Raw genomic sequence first — 22,583 nt, 5'->3', positions numbered from 1 at the left:
TTGTCTATAATTCGAGATTTGTAAGATGTTGTTTTGGAAAATACTTTTTGGACGCTAAGAAGGAGAGATGGTATTAACTAAGGATATTCCTTTTCTTTTTGGTTTATGTGAATTCTCTTCCCTGGAGATCACTAAGGGAAGGGATATGTCGAACTGGATACTGGAAAAATCATGTGTTTTGGATCAAAAAGCTGCTAGGAAGTTTTTTGGGGTGCATGCGGCACGATTTGATTGGGAGGATTTGATTGTGTTATAGGAACTTTTGCATTGTAGATTGCTAATTGATGATGCTATCCAAAGAAGGGGGGTCTCTCTTTTCTCCTTGTGTTCCTTCTGCAGGAAGAAATATCAGTCTCTTTTTCTATTGCGATGTGGCCATAAAGTTTTGGTTGTGGGTGAAACATACTTTTAGAGACTTTATAATTACTTCTATTTAGTTATTGTTTTTTCTCAAAAAACAGTGTAGTCCTATAATTAGGTTGTTTGTCAGGTTGTGGTTAAGATTGTCCGGATGTTTTGGTGTATGAGGAACATGTTAGATTTCAAGAGAGCATCGATTTTTAATGGGCTGTTCGAATCATTATTGATGTTTTGAAAAGATCTGCTTAGAACTCAAAGCTTTCTATGCACAACACGATCGTTGATTTGCAGGTTTTGAAAGTTTTTGGCATTAGAACTAGGCCATGCAAACCTACATAAGTTTTTGGCAATTGCCTCAGGTTTCCTGGATTAAAGTTAACATTGATGATGGAAGTGCTAAGAAAAGTCCAGGTTTATCTGCTTATGGAGGTATCTTTAGGGGAAGTAGGGAATAATATAGTGGGAGTTTCTTTGCGTTTCTTAGAGTTCGGAATGAATGACCCTTTTGCCAAGTTCATGGAAGCAGTGGCGGATGTTTGTGGTAGTAGCCCCCAAAAAATTTGAATTTCTTTTTATATTTTAGGTATTTTGAATTTTTTTTACATTATAGATATTAGGTAATATAATATAAATTAATGATGATTAAATCTAATATTTTATTTCTTTTATAAACATAATAATTAATATTAATAAATTAAAATATAAAATCAAACATAATAAAAAGTAAAAAGATTTATTAAGATGTTTTTATTATTATTTTTTATTATGGTTCGAGTTTTTATAAATTATTTTCATTTCTCATTCTTACATATTTCTTTTGTTTTTGAAGAGAAAAATATATATTTTTTTGCTCTTATTTCTCTTCGTTCTCTTTCATTCTCGAGGAGGTAAAAAATGAGGTAATTTTTCCATCTCACTTGATAGTGAAATATTAGTTTAATAATTTATGAATATAGAAGTAAAAGTATTGTACTGTGTATTTTTTTATAACCGAAATTTAATTGTGGTTTCATTATATGACTTGAGTTTCTCACGAATTGTTCTCATCTCTCATTCTCACCTATTTTCTTTTGTTTTTAAAGAGAAAAAATCTATTATGTTTGCTCTCATATCTCAGTTGTTTTCTTCCATTCTCGAAGAAATAAAGAAGGTAATTCTCTCTTGTATCACATTATAGTGAAATATTAGTTTAATAATTTATTTAATGAGCTTGTATATTAATTTTTTATGTTATGAACATAAAAGAAAAAATATTGTACTGTGTGTTTTTTATAATTAGATTTTAAGTGTGGTTTGTGTAACACCACATTTAATTAAGTACGTGAAATTAAAGGAATGTCACAATAAAGATAATCTAAAAACGCGGTTTGGGATCAACTCCATACAACTCATGGCACACCACGATGCCCAAAAGAAACTAGATGAAAAGTTAACCAGAGTGCATAAAACTAAGGACGAACAGATACATGGGTCGCAACCCTAAATGAACTCATGCAGAAATAACAACTAGTCCACACGGACTATGCAGCAGAATCTCCACTTCCTTGCTGACTTTTGGAACCTCGCCCATCTGCTCCCATCAATTAAATTGATGATCATCGCAAGAAAGAAGAACCACATACAAGACAATCATACAATACACAGGGTAAGCTAGAGCCAATAACATAATCATCATATAGTCAATCATATTTCATCATCCAATATCCATATAACAACCAAGCATGTTATGACTCTTCATTCAATACACTACGACTCGACTCGACTCATCCGGATACGTATAACTTGGTCGGATTCAGCGGATGCTTGCACTTGTGGTGGATACCCCTGCTCGACCCTGAGCTGCTCATCTCCGAGCTATGTGTTACAAGTGTTACGATGAATCAAATCTCCCTCACCACAAGGTTAGCCCTTAATGAATTTCAGGCCTCCTGCTACTCTCACCACAGGAGTCAGTCCGCTCTAAGTAAGACTAACTGGCCCCTTAGAGTGTCAGGATGCAGTCCTTACCTTGAATCCTTACCTAGTTATACATATGGGGCACCACCATGGACACCCACTAACAGGGGCCATGGGATTACGTCCCGACCACTGAAGCGCAACCCTGAAAGTTTTACCTAGAGACCCCATGGAATTATGCACTGACACAGATCGACCTCATTCACATAACCAAAATAATAATTACCACACATAGATATACATCACTCATACCAACCTTTGAAGCCAACGCCCTTCATGATCCAGGCCCCACTCATTCCAACACCTCATAGTTTATCCATGTAAATAAGATCCCACTAATCATGTTATCATGCCACCTTCATATTATCCGTCTCATTTAATTCACATGCCAATTCTCATACCAACCCATCATCTACAATTCATGAATCAGGCCAAATATACTTCATGCTCCATTATATACATATCACTCATCATACAATCATACTCAACCAAAACAGATCATTCAGGAACCAACAGATCATTCAGGAACCAACAGACATCCAAACACAGCACGGTCTCGCCCAGCACCTCGCTCAGGCTGAGGGGTCTTGCTCAGGCAAGACAGTCTCGCCCAGGCGAGTCCCCCTTCGCCTAGGCGAGGGCTCAAAAAGAACAAGAAAGCAACGCGGGATCTCGCTTAGGTGAGACCCCTCTCGCCTGGATGAGTTGTGTGCTCGCTCAAAACACACTCTAGTCGCCTGGGCGACCACTCGAGCAGAAAGCTCTGGGCGAGCCTCTACACATCTCGCCTGGGCGAGTCAAGCTCGCCTGGGCGAGTCTATCAGGGTTCGCCACTGTTCGCACCTGCACAGAGCACCCAACAGAGGTTCCAAACAATCCAGACATTCATAGCAATGCACAATCTCAAGGAATTCACCGACCACGACAATACAAGCTAAAATACACCTCACCAAATGGTTCTAGCTTCCCTTACCTGGAAGGAAAATAAGAGACTTCGGTAACCAAGCGTGCGAACACAGCAGCTCAAGGACGAACAAAGGAGCTGAAAGGATACTGAAACAGAAGCACGAGACGAGTTACCTGGAAGCCCTAATGGAAAGAAATGAAAAGGAACAATGGAGACGAGAATGGCTAGCACAGTACTTACATGGAGTAGAGAACAACTTCGAGCTAGCTTGAAGATGGCAGAAACCTAACCCTAGCAGAGCTCTTCGTGAGAGGGAGAAAGGGTTGACGGCTGGATCTGTGAGAATGAAAGGGTGGAAGCGTTAGGGCAACTACGGACCAGCTTTATCCCTTGGGCCAGCTCTTTGGCCCATCAGATTTTGGGGCAGCCCTTTTTATTAAGGGTTATAAAATAATAGGGTCTTACAGTTTGATTATCATCAAATTTTCTTTTAGTATTTACGTCTCTTAGTTTTTTATTAGATTCTGACAAATTATTTTTTAGTCTTTTTGTATAAACAAGTATATTGATGAAGAATAAAATAATAAATTCATTTTTTGAAAGTGATAAAAGGAAAACTACCTGTGAAGATGAAAACAAGACAAATTCAACTCTTCCATATATTCATTTTAGTCTTATTTCTTTTTTAGTTATCGTTATACTAATTATGTATTCATTTTTATTGTATTAGTGACAATAATTAAATGTATAAATTTTGGACGTATTATTTTGGCTCCCCAACAATGTTGGTCAAGATTCGTCACTGCATGGAAGCCATTCATGCCATCGAGTATGCTAGAAGAGCCAGATTTAGAATACTCTGGTTGGAATGTGATTTAACCTTGGTTTGCAAAGCTTTCTTTCACCAAAAGATTGTATCATGATTTATTGTAGAGTTCGTTGGAGGAAATGCTTTAACTTTTATAGAGATATTTAATTTAAAGTGTCACATATTTTTCGATAAGAAAATCATTGTGCAAATAAGCTGACAAGTTTAGGCTTGTCTTTTAGAAGAGTGTTTAAATGATATACGGTTATGCCAACTTAATTTGGACTTTTATCCTAATATGGTTCTTTCTCTTATTCTTATCTAGTGTATAGCTTTATAATTGACTTTTTTTGTTAATGGGTATTGACCGGATCCTCACATAAGTTTTTTGTATCTTTCTTTTTTATTTTTTAATGATATTTTTATTTAATGACAGATGATAAATATCAAAGATTATAATTGAGATTTTTAATTTGAAAAAAAAAACATATTCCGATGTGCTAGTTTAACTTACTAGTCTAAAGCATTGTAAGTTAAATATTAAAATATAAATAATTGCATATGTAAAGGAGTGGTTGCACTTCCATCAAACTCTTCAAATTCTAAAATTTAATATATATATATATATATATATATATATATATATATATATATAAAAAGAAGTTACCTAGACGGTTAAATAATAAAGTAAAGTACAATATAATTAAAATGTAATGAATACTTTTCTATTTTGATATATGTTATTTTTGGTTTAAACATTTTTTAATCTCTATGACCGTCAATTTTAAATCTCTCATATTTTTCATCCATTCTGTTTTTTTTTTTTTTCTTTATCTTTATCTTTAAGTATGGTCAGTTTAATATACAAATGGGAATATTAATTAATATATTTAAGGTAATATATAATATTTCAAAGTTAAAATAATTATGATTTTTAGGTATATAAGTTGATTAAGTAATACATTTTATTTTATTAAATATAAATAAGATAATTATACATATGCATTTTATGTTTTAACTAATATTTTTCTTTTAAAATTATATGTTTGTTAAAAACAATTTACTCATACACTTACAGTTTATTTGGATATTATAAGTTTAAATGACTTCAAAATAATTTATTTTCTGATAGATTATATTTAATGTTTTTTATAAAAATATTAAATGTATTAATTAATTTTATACTGCATTAATTAAGTAACAATTTATATTTTTGTATTATATTAACTATAAATAGTGATAAGAGTGAAAAAACACTAAAAAATGCTAAAAGTTTTAAAGTTAAAAACAAATTTACGAAAATAAGACATAATTTACAGGTGATTCCAATAAATTGTTTTATATATACAATTAGAAGTTTCTGTTAAATATGATCATTGTGGGAAAGAAAGCATTTCCTGATTTTGCAGTCGTAGTGTATAATTCGTGGTTAGAATATTCTCCACTCCACTGGTGGAGCTTTTCTCAGTGTCTGTGATTAGAGTCGACGGTGAGTTGTTTTCTATATATGTATATATGTTTGGTTTCGATGGTATGCTAAATTTGTAGTCGCTCTGATTTCGCTGCATATGAATGAAATCCATGTAATAGAGTGATTCCTGATCGCACTAGTAAGTAGTAGTATTTGGGAAATTGAATTGATGATGGATAATGAGGTGTTAGAATTTGATATTGGGTTGGGCGGAGGAGGCGAAGGAGAATATGACGATGATGGAGGGGACATCGAACACCCAATGGATGAGGAGGAATTGGGCGATAGCAGTGGAGGTGGTGGTGGTAGTGGTGTAGCCGCCGGAATATACCTTCCGGAGGGGGACCTCTCAGATCTGGAACCCTGCGAGGGCATGGAATTCGAGTCTGAAGAGGCTGCTAAGGCCTTCTACAATTCCTATGCTCGTCGTGTTGGGTTTAGTACACGTGTCAGCTCATCCCGTCGTTCGAGGCGCGATGGAGCTATCATACAGAGGCAATTTGTTTGCGCAAAGGAGGGTTTCCGCAACTTGAATGAGAAGCGCACGAAGGATAGAGAGATCAAGCGTCCCCGAACAATTACCAGAGTCGGATGTAAGGCATCTTTGTCTGTGAAAATGCAAGACTCTGGGAAGTGGGTGGTGTCTGGATTTGTTAGAGAACATAATCACGAACTGGTTCCCCCTGACCAGGTGCATTGCCTTCGCTCTCACAGGCAAATATCGGGAGCTGCCAAGACTCTCATTGATACTTTGCAGGCTGCTGGGATGGGTCCTCGTAGAATTATGTCAGCACTGATTAAAGAGTATGGTGGGATTAGCAAAGTCGGCTTCACAGAGGTCGACTGTAGGAATTACATGAGGAATAATAGGCAGAGAAGTTTAGAAGGGGACATTCAACTTGTTCTCGATTATTTGAGACAAATGCACGCCGAAAACCCTAATTTTTTCTATGCTGTGCAAGGGGATGAAGATCAGTCCATAAACAATGTTTTCTGGGCCGACCCCAAGGCAAGGATGAATTATACATTTTTTGGTGATACTGTAACTTTTGATACTACATACCGATCTAATAGGTATCGCTTACCATTTGCTCCCTTTACTGGTGTAAACCATCATGGACAGCCTGTTCTTTTTGGCTGCGCCTTCCTAATTAATGAATCTGAAGCATCATTTGTGTGGCTTTTCAAGACATGGCTTATGGCCATGTCTGGACGTCCACCAGTGTCAATAACAACTGATCATGATTCTGTAATTCGATCAGCCATAATACAAGTCTTCCCCGAGACCCGGCACCGCTTCTGCAAGTGGCACATCTTTAAAAAATGCCAGGAAAAATTATCCCATATTTTCCTCAAATATCCAAATTTTGAAGCTGAATTTCACAAATGTGTTAACTTGACTGAGTCAATTGAGGAATTTGAGTCTTGCTGGTCAACACTGGTAGATAAATATGATCTCAGGGATCATGAATGGCTTCAAGCAATATATTCTTCTTGCAGGCAGTGGGTACCTGTATATTTGCGAGACACATTCTTTGCAGAAATGTCAATCACTCAGCGAAGTGATAGCATGAACTCTTACTTTGATGGGTATATAAATGCTTCAACCAATTTAAATCAGTTCTTTAAGCTTTATGAGAAAGCACTTGAAAGTCGCAATGAGAAGGAAGTGAGAGCTGATTATGACACAATGAATACTTTGCCAGTATTGAGGACCCCATCTCCAATGGAGAAGCAAGCATCTGAGTTTTACACGAGAAAAATTTTCATGAGGTTCCAGGAGGAGTTAGTCGGTACACTAACATTCATGGCATCCAAAGCTGATGATAATGGGGACGTCATTACATATAATGTAGCTAAATTTGGAGAGGAACATAAAGGGTACTACGTTAAATTTAATGTCTTGGAGATGAAAGCAACTTGTAGTTGCCAAATGTTTGAGTTTTCAGGCCTTCTTTGCAGACATGTTTTGGCAGTCTTTAGAGTTACCAATGTGCTTACTCTCCCATCTCCCTATATATTGAAACGTTGGACAAGAAATGCAAAGAGCAATGTAGTACTAGAAGAACATTCTTGTGATGTATATACTTACTATTTGGAATCACATACAGTTAGATATAACACCCTTCGACACGAGGCCTTTAAATTTGTTGATGAAGGTGCACAGTCTGCTGAAACTTACGATGTTGCCATGGATGCTTTACAAGAAGCTGCAAAAAGAGTTTCTCAGGTAATGCAAAATGAGGGAAGAATTCCTATCAGTAATGGAAAATTAAGGAGTCATGTGATGAATGATGAAAGTCATGCTAATTACACAAGTGCATGCCAGGAAGAATGCTTGAGCCAACATACATCTAAGGTCAGATTTCCGTTTGATAAATATTATTTAACCTCTTTAATGGCGAATGTATTGAGTATGTTTTACTATTTTATCCACCCTCATATGAAACCATTCTAGAACCTTCACCTAATATTAAGGTACTATGATATAAATCTTAATCTAACTAATCTTGTATGTTGAAATGGTTCCAAAGTTTCTATGACCAAGTGGTTAGGAGTTTGATCCCTGCCACTCTCATTCTATTAATAAAGTTCAATTACATCACAAGATAGAAAAACTTGTGGTGTGCATTAGCCATGTCACAACACTCAAGCCCTAAGTAATTGGTGTGATGAGTTTAGAAATATATTACTAATGGAGATCCCATAATGAATTGAGACATGACTAAATTATAGTATACAAGTGACTGCAAATTTTATTTTGCAAGCCAATTTTGTAAGGTTGAGCAAGGTTAAGTTTACTTTCTAAGATGGTATCGGAACCTGTCTAACGAGGATTGTTGAACCTATCGTGTCACTTGCTATTGGTTGCTATTGGGCCACCCATACATATATATATATTATTCCCAAGCTTGAGATGTTCAATTTTCAGTATAAGGGAGTGTGCTGAAGATCTTAGATCGATTAAAGATATAATGAAATTATAATAAATAAATGAGTGCAAACCTTACTTTGTAAGCTAGTTGTGTATGATTGAGTTAGGTTTAAATTTCACTTTCTAAGAATAATTAGATAGTATTAATCAATTTAGGTTGATTACTGTTTCCAAATCAGACTCCAACAATTATCATTTGTGTCCCTCTACACGTCTGTGATTTTGGTACTGGAATCTTCTCTTTGTTGACCAATAAAGCCCAGATAAGGGATATGATACACGTACGACATGACATGGATGCGAGAATAGGACAATTTTTTTGGAAATTAGGGATACAAATGTTTAGGATAAGTTAATAAAAGATATATGGATATATGCAGGTTTTTACAGTGGACGAAGTTTAGAGGCCAAAGTAAATTGGAAGGGAGAGGAAGAAAAGCATGATGAGGGAAGAAGACTATGTGACATAACCACAAAGGAGATAGCGTCTTTGTTACACATTTTTATCTTTTTTGAACTTAAAATATCAAAATTTTAAAATATAGAAAATGGCTCAAGCCGTATCCCAACAAGCATCAAGCCAGGTCCCTTGTAAATTTGTCATATCCAAGCCATACATGGTATCCTGTAAATTTTTAAAAAATATAAAAAAATCAGATACTTTTAGCATACATATCTATGTGTATTAGGGTAGTATGGTACGACACAGGTTATGATACTGATACTCTTTTTCATTTTGTAGTATACAAGCTGTTGAAATGAGTTGAAAAGGGAACGCTATGAAACCATCTTAGAAATTGGTCTTTAGGGTCTATCCTAGATCCATTGTTGAGCAACCTACATTTGTAATGTTTTGCGCGGGTAGCTGTAGGTAGACCTTAGGGAGAGTGTTGGAAAGTTGCCTTGATTGCGGTCATTACCTAGTCCAACTGTGGGAAAATGAGAAGGGAAATTTCTGAACATGGAAAGTCACTGGAAAAGTAATTGGAATTCTGATAGCTGCCTGGAAATCTGTCAGTCACGAGAACAGTTTAATAGCTACAAGAGTCCGGTCAAGCTTGCTAAGAACTATTTTTCAAAAATAGACCCTTCTTAGATCGATAGCTCTGATAGCATGTGAGAAGAAGAGCAAGGAGATTTTCTAAATTTGATTGAGTGTTTTTTCCCTTCAATTTAAATTTATCTATTTATTACAAGAATGGTTACAAAGATAATAATTAACATCACTGCTAAAAATTAAAATATCATAACTTCCTAGAGTACATTGGACTGAGCTAAACACTAACTAAACTAAATGGAAAGTTAATAAACATTAAATACTCTTATTTCCAACACCACTTTGAAGGTTGGCTTAATTGCATCTTTAAGGATGGTCATTCGGTCCTACACACTTAGTAGAGATATAACTTAAATAAGCTTTATAAAACTTCAACTTGAATAAAACCATTGAAACACTTTTAATTTATTTTCTAAATGATGAGCATCTTAGTTATTTATACGATAGAGAAGTTAAATAGTTGTGGTAGATTTCTGCTCTAAGCTGCCAATTTTATGTCTGAACTGAACAAATTATTTGCTACAAACTTACTTTCCGTAAAATATTTACATCAATTGGCTACTATGAAGAAAATTTAGTCTTCCGAGATTGGGCCTACATTAATTATGACTTATTGTGTTAAATATGACTAAATTCTTATAACACATTTTTTAAGAAGTAAATTGGTAGTTTAGTATATTTAGACAAGAAAGGTAATATCTTAAGAACATTACTTTTTCTTGTTTGGTCTCTCATCTATCCAAGCTCTTTACGGTTTGGTGTATGCTTGCAAAACTCAGTGCACATATGAATAACCTATTCATCAGTTTTCCTTGTTCCTCTGGGATTGGTATTTTGCCAGCCATATTACTGCTCCGTCAATTGTCTGATGTGCATTACTTTTTCCCTTATTTAAGAATTTTCTTAATTAGATTTCTGAATTAATCAGGTATGCATATTTGTGTCAAACCTAGTTTTGGTCTGTTATACTTTTTTATTCTCAATGCTGATATGAAAAGTACTTTCACTACTTTCAGATTTCGTCTTGGTTTTGCTTAGAATCTTCAATAAATTAAGATATGGTATGTGGTCTTAGTTGTGTGTTTTAAGCAATTAATGTTGATTACATTGGTCTGTGGATAATGTACATTGTGAATGTTGGTATTATGATGTTATGAGGAGCACAGATGTACAGATTTTTAATTTTTGTAATATGAGGTTATGGTTGGTAATACAGGATTTACTTTTTGTGTGTTATGAAGTCAATAAAAACTGGAGAACGCTAATCCTCATGAATTCAACATATCATCTAAACAGATATTTGAAATAAACATTTGTAGTTTATTAAGCCAAATTAGACATTTATAAAATTACATGATCTGTGGAATGTCGTCCTTTCATGCTGTGATGAAATTGGATTTAGACTTGTTTAATAACCTTCATATCATATGGTTATTGCTGGATGCATTTTTTTAGATCACATAATTACGCAGCTATTGGATGGATATTGTCTGATATCCACTTTAACTTAACTTTTTGTAAACTTCTACTATTTTTGGTACAGAAGCATGTGCTTATTTATGTCCTTGTTAAATTTGTCAAAAGTGTGATCTCAAGTCCATAAACCTATTTTGTTCTCGCATGCATGCATTTGATCGAGGAAGGTTAAAAATAATATTTATGTTGTTGAAAGAGACTAAAACACTTCGTTACTGCTTTACTTTCTCTTATTTCCTTCAGATGTTATATTCTTTCTTGGGGGTGGGAGAGGTGGGATATTGTATAGTGTATTGGTTTAAATATCCATTCACGCTCAAGCATGCTTTGTTTATTATAATTCCAATTCTTTATGTCCTGCAGGATGATTTGGATACAAATATTAGAAAGCTTCTGAATGAGCTTGAGTCTGCAAATCGGAAGTGCGAAATTTATCGGTCCAACCTGCTTTCAGTTTTGAAAGCTGTTGAGGATCACAAGCTAGAGCTGTCTGTTAAGGTGGAAAATATCAAAATAAGCATGAAAGATGGTATCTAAGACTGGAGAATTAACGTTGACCATGAGCTGTAACTTTAACCAAAGGAGGTATTTGATAAAGGATAATTTTTTATATACCAATAATCATGATAGCTGAAAATCATAAATTTCAAGATTCGTGATCAGAGTCATGGATCTTGTCAATCATGATTTATCGGGATAACTAAAATCTGAGTTAATCATAGACACCCATGATAATATTTATGCACGTTTCCTTGTAGGTAAGATTCACATGAATATTTAGTCGCTATAATAATTTTATGAAAATGCCAATGAAAGTCATCTGTTTTATTTTAGAAGTGATAAATTGCCATGTTCCAAGCATTCTAAAATAAGATTTCCGCAATAACCCACAAAGAAATGGATTAAAAAGTATTACTAAAAGCCTTATTTTGATGTGAAAAATTAATTAAGAGCATAACAATCAACTTTTTTGATTCAACTAAGATAAATTTTATTTTCATTTTTTACTAAATTATTGTAATTCAATCTAAGTTATTTATGTGAATATATTACAAAAAAAATGTAGAAGTAATATTTATAAATTATTTACTATAACATTTTCTTGTACCTGAATATGAACTTTAAAAAGTAATTTAATCAATTTATATATTTGCATACTTTTAGCTGTAAAAATATTTTTCATAAGTTTTAAAATGATCATATATATATATATCATAGTCTCTTAATAATTTCAGCTCCTACATTTATAAAAAAATTAATAATGCGATTTTAATGCCAAATCAGATACCAAACGTGTTTTATTAAAATATAAGAACGAACAACATTAAACTTCTTAGTAGGACTAGAATTGAATTTTGGCAGAGACCAAAGCATATTTTATCCGCTTTAAAGTTATAAATATATAGATACCATTCCTAATATTTTTTATTTAACTTTGAACATCACTAAATTTTTCATTGTCTCTAATTTAGACACTTTTTAATGATTTACTAAAATGTTTCTTGGATATTCTGCAATAATACTTTTAATGATTTGTTAATTGATGTCTAGGCCTTTTTAAATTATTAAAAACTTTTTAAATAAATATAATATTTTTAAAATCAAAATAAAATATTTATTCTTCTTAAATTTTGTTATTTATGACATTTAATAAAAAACTTGAGTTCATATAATGATTTTGAATAACTAACAGGGAATTATATTTTTAGATTGTTAAATATTTTCCTTAATAAAGTAAAGATATTCACATGCTTATGAGAATAATTTTATGAAAAAAATGGTTACAACGCTGATCAGAAAATATTGACTTGAATGAAAAACTACTGGATTTCTGTTAAAAAGTAATAGAAAAATATGTTTAGCATTAAAATTGCAAAGTAAAGGGGTATGTTGACGTACCAAATCGATCCCTGCAAATCAAATATCGAACAATATAAGAAGCTTTATCAGTTTACAAGAGTTCTTTCATACGGATCTACCTATATTTCATCCAGCAATAACTAAACACAACTCAATTGAGCCCTTCTTTTTAGGTATAAACACAGAACCGACGTGGCACAATTCAAAACCAAAATCAATCGAATTACCGAAAATGGTTCATAATTCAAAACCAAGAAATATCAAATGAGTCTTCAGCCTCCCAAATGTAATTAATATTAGCTGAGGGTTTCTCTGGTTGCCAAAGCACTGCACTCGACAAAAACAATTAATTAGTAAAAGATATAACAAAATCAAAAAGCAAGATACATAATATATTTTAGGTTAAATTATAATTCTTTTGTCCTTACTTTTGTCAAAACATTTCAAATTGATCCTTCCGTGTTTCTTTTATCTAATTTGGTCCTTTGATATTTTTCTTTTATTTTAATTTTTTTAAAAATAATTCAATTTTGTCATTTTAATTAGTTTAACCAAACGGTTCACATGTTAATTTGTAATTTTTTTTTTGTTAATTTATCAAATGCCATTGACTTTAATACCATTTAGTTAAACTAACCAAAAAAATTAATTAAATCATTTCTAAAAAAAATCAAGATTAGATTAAGACAAAAAAAGAAACTAAAAGATCAATTTAAAACTTCTTGACAAAAATAATGACCAAAATAATAATTTAACGTATCTTTTAACCCAACTTGTTTTGAAATTAATTATTTCTATCCTTTTTGGATTATGCGGTCCGGAAGTCAAAACTGACTACCTTTCACATTGCACAATCCGGATGTCATTTGGCTTCTCGATTGCACACTCAAAAAGTCATTTGGATTCCAGAATGTATAATCTAGAAGTCATATTTTGACTTCCAAATTTTGTAATCTGGAAATTTTGTAATTCGGAAGTCATTTTTTAATTTTCGGATCGTACAATCTGAATCTTTTTTTTTAAGGAAAAAACTAGTTTCTAGAACGTACAATCCAAAAAGGGCAAAATGGGGATTTTCTTATGAGAGAGTTCAGGAAGAAATATATGAAGGTGCATGAAGAAACTGCCTGCCCAAGGCTATATCAGTAAGGAATGACAGAATAATGCTTTTCAAACAATCGAGAGACTAGCGAAGAAATAGAAAATGTTTATGTAATTTCTCAATTTCAAGAATAGTTCGGACCTATTTGAATAAAAATGATGAAATAAAATTAGTTCATGTACGAGTCAGAAATCAGATTTTGGAAAAGCTAATAGGAAATAAGCTTTTGCAAATTTAGTTCATGCATTACTAATTTTAACTTATAAAAGAACTGATTTCATTTTTTTTTCTTTTAATTCATCAATACGTCTATAGATATAAGTCCTTAGGGAAATTTACTATCCTTAGTGAAATTTACTATTCGAGAAAGTAATAGAACCTGCATGTTAGCCTGATACTCTCAGGGTCTATAATGCCAACTGGATACGTTCTTTCGTAGATATTCCTCACGACTGGAACTTGATTGAATCCGCGCTCCTTCATTATCATTTGAGCATAACGAAGTTCCATATCAGGTGTAGCTGTCCATGGCACGCTGCATATTTGTCCATCTAAAAGGCATAATTCAGAAACTAAAAGCTCCTGTATAAGGAAGAATCAAATAATCAGATTTGTGAAGCAACAACAAAGTTTAGTTCAGCACTTTGCTTTAGCAGTATCTATTGAATTTTGAAAAGATAACATTAAATTCTACTGTAAGCAATTCACCGACTGGTTTAGCTTGGACCAACCAGTCGTAAAATGGTAAAATTTCATACTTTATGGAGCTCAGATAGGTCGTCATTATTCTCCCCCGTTAATATTTACTTGTGCTACCAATTATGTACAAATTAAACTTCTAAAACTTACAAGCATAGAGAACCTATATTTGTTATCTCTACAGTTGTGTAATGAATGCTGATTTTTATCAGTGATTGGTTAAATTTGTGGGAATAGAAATTAGTTCTCCGCTAACGTATAATGTAAGTGTTAATCAACTACAATTGATAGTATAGAATTGCAAGCTTAAGATTAAGATACAATTTCAATAGCATATTCATCACCCCTTATCACGGGATCTATAGATCCAATAAAGTTTTTGAGACTATTCTTTTTCCTCATTGCATATTTAGACTGAAAATAGTCTAGATTGCTTCAATTTGAAAGAAATATAGACTTCACATCCAAATAAGATTAAACTTGGATTCTTGTACCTTGTCTTTTTTGCTTCTTGCTTTAGCAAATTTACCATACTCTTGAATGTCTCTAAGTGTCAAGAAACCGATTAATGTATCATCAGTATCAACAATTACAGCACAAGACTGTTTCTCTGCAATCATGAGATCTATTACTTCTGTAAGCAGTGTGCACATTGAAACCGTCACGTATCTCGTCTTCATGGCTTCTGAAACAAATGTTCTCCTTACAATATATGTTGTTTCAACATTATCATCCTCTATACAAAGTGAACTTTCCACTTGACACAAATTACTCATATATGGGGCAGCTTCAGCAAAGGTATTGCCAGCAGATGACTCAATTGAACTAGGAGAAGATATTTTGGAAAGTGATGTAGAATTTGAATTTTCTGATTTGATCTTTTTTGCCACTCTGTCATCTCTTTTTGTCTGTACAGATGAAATCCACGAAGACAACCCTACAGCTCCAAGCAGCGGTAGAACAATCCTATAGTCCTGTGTTAATTCAAACAGAAGCAAAACTGCAGTAAGTGGTACTTGACAAACCCCTGCAAGAGTTGCAGCCATTCCAACCTACAAAAAGAACTTCAATATGATCATCTTTGCAGTAAGCCTGATCAGCCAAAATTATGCATTATTCATTTTTACGCAATAAATTAAACAATTGCCGCTCTTCCCACAACGTCACTCCCTCTCTTCCCACAAGTAAAACCCACGCATACCTATTCCATGGATGAAACAGGTGCCGTTCTCCCTTTATTAAAATGTATCCAGACTGCCACTCTTCCATCTCCAAAATACACAAATTTCCACTCTTTTTTCAGCTATTTAATTCAACTTCCAAACTCCATTTAGTCGGATTCCAATCCAATCCATCTTTCTACCTTTGCTTTTTTCACAGCACTACCACATCACTCTATTTAACCAAACCTGCCCTGCCCCCACACTTCAGTCCAATCCATCTTTCTCCCTTTATTTTTCCCACTGCATCACCACACCACTCTGTCCACCTAAACTGCCTAGTACCCCGAACTTACCTACACCCAAACTGAAGTCCAATTTGCATTCCCACTCATTAAAATGGCTTCAAACTCTTCTATACCCATGGCTCCCAAAAATGCTCCAAGAAATACGAATGATATAGCTTGGAGGCATTGTATTTCCGTTGTCTGGGATACCAGGAAACTTCCATGCAAATACTGCCAAAAGGGAATAACATGGGGAGTTTATTGATTTAAGCATCACTTGGTTGGTGCTCAAATGGATGTTGGAGCTTGCAAGGATGTTACTGAAGGAGTGAAGAAAGAGATGTCGGAAATTGTTGTTGGTTTGCAAATTTGTTGGTCGAATGTTGATGGCAAAGAGGAAAAGACTAATTTAAACCTTGAAGTCCTTGTATCAAAATAAAATTGACTGGGAAACGGCTCGTTTATACAGCCATGGAAACCATATTGGAAAGATACATTTCTTTCATAAAATGAACATGGCAATCATAAAATACTAAATGATACAAAACATATAGCCAAAAAGAAAAGAACAGTACCAGGCCATAAGCTTGCGGTGATGCCACTTCCAACACAGAGAGGTTAATCATGGGATTAGACTCAGCAACAGCCAAACTAATTAATTTTCCATAAGCCATCCCAGTTGCACCACCAATAAAAAGAGATGGGGCATAATACCCCCCCACTAATCCAGAAGCCCTGCACAGAGAAGTTGCAACTATCTTGACGGCTATTAGCTGAAGCAATAGATCAGTGGAAAGGCCTTTAACAAATGGCCGAGATTCTAATAAAATGTCAACATTCTCAAAACCCCAGTAGAGGATTTCAGGATATATCAATGCTATCAACCCAACCGATAAGCCTCCCAATACAGGGAATGAAGCTCTTGGAATGCCAGTGGCCTTGTGCAGATTGTCAACAATAGTCAACATATATGACGTACACCTAGATAGGGCCAATGACACCAGGCCACATAAAATACCCAGCAATAGATACAGCGGGAGCTCTGAAATCAAGTTCAATACTCTCACTTTAAATCTTACCCATCAGATTGAGAATAGCAAGAAATGTTCAGAGAATTTTGCTTTCTTGAGTTTTAAAATAAATAGTTCAATAGAATATATTACTCAGTTTCCTTTTCAAAGAGACTTAAATATCACTAAAGAATATACAATGCCAAACATGAATTTCTATAAGCAGTAATTTACAAATGAAATCACATTGAACTAAACTAGTAACCTTGTTTTCATTTTGAACATTAAAATCTTGCAAAAGTAGGAAGGACAAAGGTAATTCCATTAATATATTGATATGCTTCCAAAATTTTGATTGCCGAACTAGGAGATTCAGGAGGATGAGACGCACCTCACCTGTGACTCTTGTAGATTTAGAAGCAGTCATAGATTTTTATTTCCAGTAGTACAAACATTGAACAAAATAGAACAAAAATAGTAGCAGTGTTGGTAATAAAATAAATTTTTCAGCAGACAAAATGGAGGAACCCTAAAGAAGCATTGATATTGGCTTACCTGCCAGAAGAATTGTCAACAACAATGACCATAGTGACAAGATGAGCATAGTCAGAGGCCATCAATTGATGACGAGCATTGTCATTCTAAGGAATTTATGCCCAAAAGATGTTCAATAATCCAATATGACACCCTAAAAGGATAATTTTCTTGTATTTGGTTGTATAAATTAGCATTGTAGGAGAAAAAGACAACTTTCCTACAGGCTTCCGCTTATTATTAGTATTACACTTAACTGGATTTAACCAAGTTTGTACGGAAACAACCAGGTACCGCAATCTTATATCTATGACTTGAAAGGAATAATTTGAAAGAAAGAAGATTCATATTTTGTTAATTCATTTGAAACAGTGCATCTTCTATATATAGAGAACTCAAACCCTAAAGTAATAATTACAAGAGATATCTAGAATCTTCTAAAAACTTCTAGTAAACATTTAATATTCTACCAACAACTTTTAATAATGCATATTCCCCCTCAAGCTGGTAAATGGATATCTATCATTCTCAAATTGCATGTGAGATCATGAAATCACTCAATGGAAAGATCTTTCATGAATAATTGAAGTCCAGAAGGAATGTAGGAAATAGTGATAAGGCCACTATCCAGTTTCTCTTTAATAAAATGTTGATCTATCTCTATGTGTTTGGTCCTATCATGTTGAATTGGATTATGATCAATGTTAATAGCTGAATTATTATCACAATAGAGGATCATAGGTTCTTCACATGTCACTTTAAGATCATTTAGGATAATTCTCAAACATAACAATTCACACCCAAGAACATTTTGTTTCTTACTTTTCCAAGTCACCAAATTTCCACCTAAGAACATGCAATATCCTGAAGTGGATTTCATATCTATGACAGACCCTGCATAATTTGCATCAGTATACACTTCCACTTTTAATTTTTCATTCCTCTTAAATAGTAATCCCCTTCCTGGACTTGTCTTCAAATATTGAAGGATCTTGTTTATAGCTTGTAAATGTCTCTCCTTAGGATCATGCATGAACTGACTAACAACACTCACAGCATAGGCTATGTTTGGTCTAGTGTGAGCTAAATAGATGAGCTTCCCAACAAGTCTTTGATATTGGCCTTTATTTGCAATAGAATTGTCTTCATCACTCCTAATTCTATGGTTTTGTTCTATAGGAACTGCAATTAATCATACATGTTTCTTTAAGAAGATCAATAACATACTTTGGGAGATAAAGATTCCTTTCTTCGAGTAAGCTACTTATATCCGAAGAAAGTACTTCAAAATTCCTAGATCCTTCATTACAAACAGGACAACAAGCTTTTCTTTCAAGATTTGTTTCTCATGTTCATCATCTCTTGCAACAATTATATCATCAACATAGACCAAGAGTAGTGTAAGTTTACCTTCTGGGGAATGTTTGATGAACAGCGTATGGTCACCTTGACTTTGGAAGATAAAGATGCCTTTCTTCAAGTAAGCTACTTCTATCCCAAGAAAATATTTCAAATTTCCTAGATCCTTCATTTCAAACTGGGCAACAAGCTTTTCTTTCAATATTTTTTTCTCATGTTCATCATCTCTTGCAACAATCATATCATCAACATAGACCAAGAGTAGTGTAAGTTTACATTTTCGGCAATGTTTGATGAAAAGCGTATGGCCACCTTGACTTTATCGATACCCCATGGAGATCATAGCCTGAGTGAGTCGACAAAACCAAGCACGAGGTGATTGTTTGAGCCCACACAAAGCTGTCTTCAACCTACACACTTTATTCCTCCCTCTAGTAGATCTAAAACCTGGAGGAATTTCCATGTATACTTCTTCCTCTAAATGTCCATGCAGGAAAGCATTTTTCACAACAAATTGTTGCAATTCCCAACCAAAATAAGCTGCCAACGAGAGAATGATTCCTTGTCATCGGAACAAATGTTTCCTCATAATCAACACCATAAGTCTAAGTATACCCTTTGGCAACTAAACTTGCTTTGTAACCTTCTAATGTACTATCAGATTTATAGTTTAGACTAAAAAATCGTGAATGCAATTCTCATCTTTCAATGCTTCTTGAACTGATGAAGAGACTTTAATTGCATCAATGGCAAAGAGAAAACCTTGGTGTTGCACATAAAGGTGTTTAGTGGTTACAAAATGGGAAATAGGATACTTGGTACAAGACCGAGTTCCTTTTCTCAAAGCAAAGGGTAGGTCATCAAGGTCAATTTGACCGTTACTATTCAAAGAATTTTCCAAAGGTTTTCAAGGGAATCAATAGAAGGAGTACTTACCCTTGGCTTAGACGATTGAAATTATTCTTGAATCACGTTAGGTTGTGATAAGAATAATGTAACACTAAGATAAAGAATAGAAGATAGTGTATTATTCAAATATCAGAAAACTAGGCAGCTTGAGAAAATCTCCTTCCTAACAAAACCCAGACTATCCTCTAGTTTGTCCCTGCCCAAAACCTTTCCAAATCCCCCCTTCTCAGGATTGACCCTTCCTCCTATATTCTCCTCCTCTCTCCTCTGTAGACACATCTATGATTTTGTTACAACAGAATCATGGTGCGTTTATGTGTGGGCCCCAAGCAATGGGTTTCCACTTTCTCCTCTAATAAACATTTAGGACATTCCTAAATTGCCCTGCCCTTTCTTTTATTGTATCAACACCTTCCTCAAATTTCACCTTGTCCTCAAGGTGAAGATCAGGAATGATTTCTATCATCTTACTCATGGATTCCCAGGAATTCGCACTCTGGCATACCCTTATATTTCACTAGCACTTCTAATGATTGATCACCCTCTCCTCTCACAACTAGCACCTTTTCTGTATGAACCATAACTCAAACTCATTTGTGATATAAGGAGACAATGAGGCTTAGTCAGTTAATTCAAAAGTGCTTCCACAAACCAATTCAATAAACATATTACACATTAATGCCTTTGTTTGGTTGTGGAGATGGAAGAGGATGGATGAAGATGGAAATAAAATAGAATGTTGGCCGAGAGAAAGAGGAGAGAAATAATTTAAAAAAATGGCGGGACCCGCTGTATTATTTCTCACTTGTTTCTATTCATCTTTCTATCTCTCTTCATATTTCCTACCAAAACAATTAAATTACGCAACTTTAAAATCTTCGTCTTCATTTCTCAATTATTTCTACTCTACCAAACAACTAAACATCTAATTTTACTTTTTACCTATTTTTGTTTTTTCAACTTATTTGTTCTTTATTTCCATTTCATCTTATTCTCTCCTAAAAATCAAACATGACATTAAAAATGGACCAACTCCACGTATTGAAATACTTTGGTAATATATGGCAGGGCAGAAGGAAGATAGCCATGAGCAAGTGCGACATATTGAAGCAGTGAAAACAGTAATCGTGTGAAATCATAAATCATCTCAAAGAAAAATCCCTTGATGACTTACCACCGGGAGACCGGAAGTCGTAGTCTGGAACTTTAAAGGCTGGTTGAGAGCCAAGGCCAATCTCAGAAACTACAGAAGCTATGACAGCACTGAGTATGACCATGGAAGTATTATTTGTAAGTGGTAAAGATGCGTCTGCAGGCGATGGCCACAAGACAGACTCGACAGCAAAAAAGCAACCGGCAACAGCAGCATTAAAACCTGATAAGAAATATAAATTACAAATGAGAATAATGTGACTCCCAGAAAAGTGATGACATTGGTAAAAGCAACAGCATAACATGCAAAATAGATACCGGCAGCGAGGCCAGCAGCAGATCCAGCAGCGAGAAGGGAGAGCATTCTGCCGGAAGTCTTTCCATTGTGAAAGAAAGGAGCGAGGCCTTTGGCAATGGAAGTGCCAATGTCGACGCTGGGACCCTCTGGACCCAAGGAATTGCCTGTGCCTAAAGTAACAGAAGCTGCCACGGCTTTTAGCAAAGGGCGGGAAGCAGACTTGAGATAGGCAGAAGGTGTTCGGAGGAAAGGATCTTGTTGCAGAGAGGAATCAAAACGTGAACGGAGGAGGTTTAGCACAGACACGGCAGCGCCTCCAAACGCCGGAACTAGTACTACCCGTGCCCATGTTGTCTCAATAGGCGCTTCTCTCAACCATGAGGCGCCACGATTGGGAATCCCATCCCAGAACAAATCACGAATTTCATGGACCTTACATGAAAATAGGAATATAATTGAAGAGCATAGTAGGAATCAAGTATCTATCGCATTCGGCGAGTTAACTTACAGCATAATTGAAGACCACGACAGCGACGCCGGTGAGGAGACCGACCAAACACGAAGAAATTATGCCAGAATCTCCAATCCTTCTGCTGAGGAGCTTCCACTCTAACTCTAGTCGCTCCGAAGTAGAGGGTCCCTCCTCCTCAGCGTCTATATCCTTAGGCACACAACAAGGACGCCTGGGCCTGGGCCTGCACCGATGACGAGTCTCGTATGCAGAAGCTGAGAACAACGACCACCACCGTGTTACTTTAACTGTTTCTTCAGATTTAGAAGTGAGAATTCGAATTCGATGATGGTGCCAGCTGGGATGATAAACTCCTACGCCCGCTATGCATCCTATGCCAACCATTTCTCTGATATTCCGACTTCCTCCCGCCCCACTAACTAATAACTCATTTTCCCTCTCTAATTGAAAATAAATTAAATATACAGGTGTCAAGACTCAATGGAATGGATAAACAATACACAACAAATGAAGAAAGAGTGGAAAATAGGATTCTTTATATTGAGAGGAAAACAAAATGCTTAACAAAAACAAAATTTATAAAACTTTTAGAATGATTTCATTGATATTTTTATCTATTTTATTTAAATTGATTAATTTTATTTTAATTATTCATTTCATTATAATAGTAAAACATATTTATAAATATATAATTCTTCTTTATATTCATATATACAATTATTTCTTACATTATATATCAAAATTTCAATTAATAAATTTTATTTTATTTAT

General features: G+C 34.6%; 2 protein-coding genes across 5 annotated transcripts; one reads left to right on the top strand and one right to left on the bottom strand.

Moving 5' to 3' along the window:
* The first annotated feature begins 5,415 nt into the window (after nt 1–5,415).
* Nucleotides 5,416–11,709, top strand: LOC114194446 (protein FAR1-RELATED SEQUENCE 5-like). 3 transcript variants are annotated; one of them, XM_085665780.1, is made up of 3 exons: nt 5,416–7,861; nt 10,511–10,555; nt 11,334–11,591. In XM_085665780.1, the coding sequence occupies exons 1-2, from the start codon at nt 5,672–5,674 to the stop codon at nt 10,547–10,549; spliced, it is 2,229 nt and encodes a 742-aa protein (XP_085521906.1). In that variant the 5' UTR covers nt 5,416–5,671; the 3' UTR covers nt 10,550–10,555; nt 11,334–11,591. The 3 variants fall into 3 exon arrangements, with proteins under 3 accessions (XP_085521906.1, XP_027940462.2, XP_085521907.1); XM_028084661.2 differs by lacking the exon at nt 10,511–10,555 and having other exon boundaries at nt 11,334–11,709; XM_085665781.1 differs by lacking the exons at nt 10,511–10,555; nt 11,334–11,591 and adding an exon at nt 8,818–10,482.
* Nucleotides 11,710–12,860: 1,151 nt separating this feature from the next.
* On the bottom strand, nt 12,861–22,257 carry CLC-E (chloride channel E). Of its 2 annotated transcripts, none has more exons than XM_028084141.2 (7): nt 21,849–22,257; nt 21,361–21,772; nt 21,065–21,265; nt 16,654–17,120; nt 15,126–15,605; nt 14,312–14,514; nt 12,861–13,157 (listed from the first exon to the last, which is right to left on the bottom strand). In XM_028084141.2, exons 1-7 carry the CDS (start codon nt 22,194–22,196, stop codon nt 13,127–13,129), a joined length of 2,142 nt encoding a protein of 713 aa, XP_027939942.1. In that variant the 5' UTR covers nt 22,197–22,257; the 3' UTR covers nt 12,861–13,126. The 2 variants fall into 2 exon arrangements, with proteins under 2 accessions (XP_027939942.1, XP_027939941.1); XM_028084140.2 differs by having other exon boundaries at nt 15,126–15,683; nt 21,849–22,255.
* Nucleotides 22,258–22,583: the final 326 nt, after the last annotated feature.

This window comes from Vigna unguiculata, chromosome 8, assembly GCF_037176805.1.
Source record: "Vigna unguiculata cultivar grain cowpea cultivar isolate G323 ecotype 2 chromosome 8, ASM3717680v1, whole genome shotgun sequence".
Lineage (NCBI taxonomy): Eukaryota > Viridiplantae > Streptophyta > Magnoliopsida > Fabales > Fabaceae > Vigna > Vigna unguiculata.
This window is presented reverse-complemented; position numbering and strand designations above follow the sequence as displayed.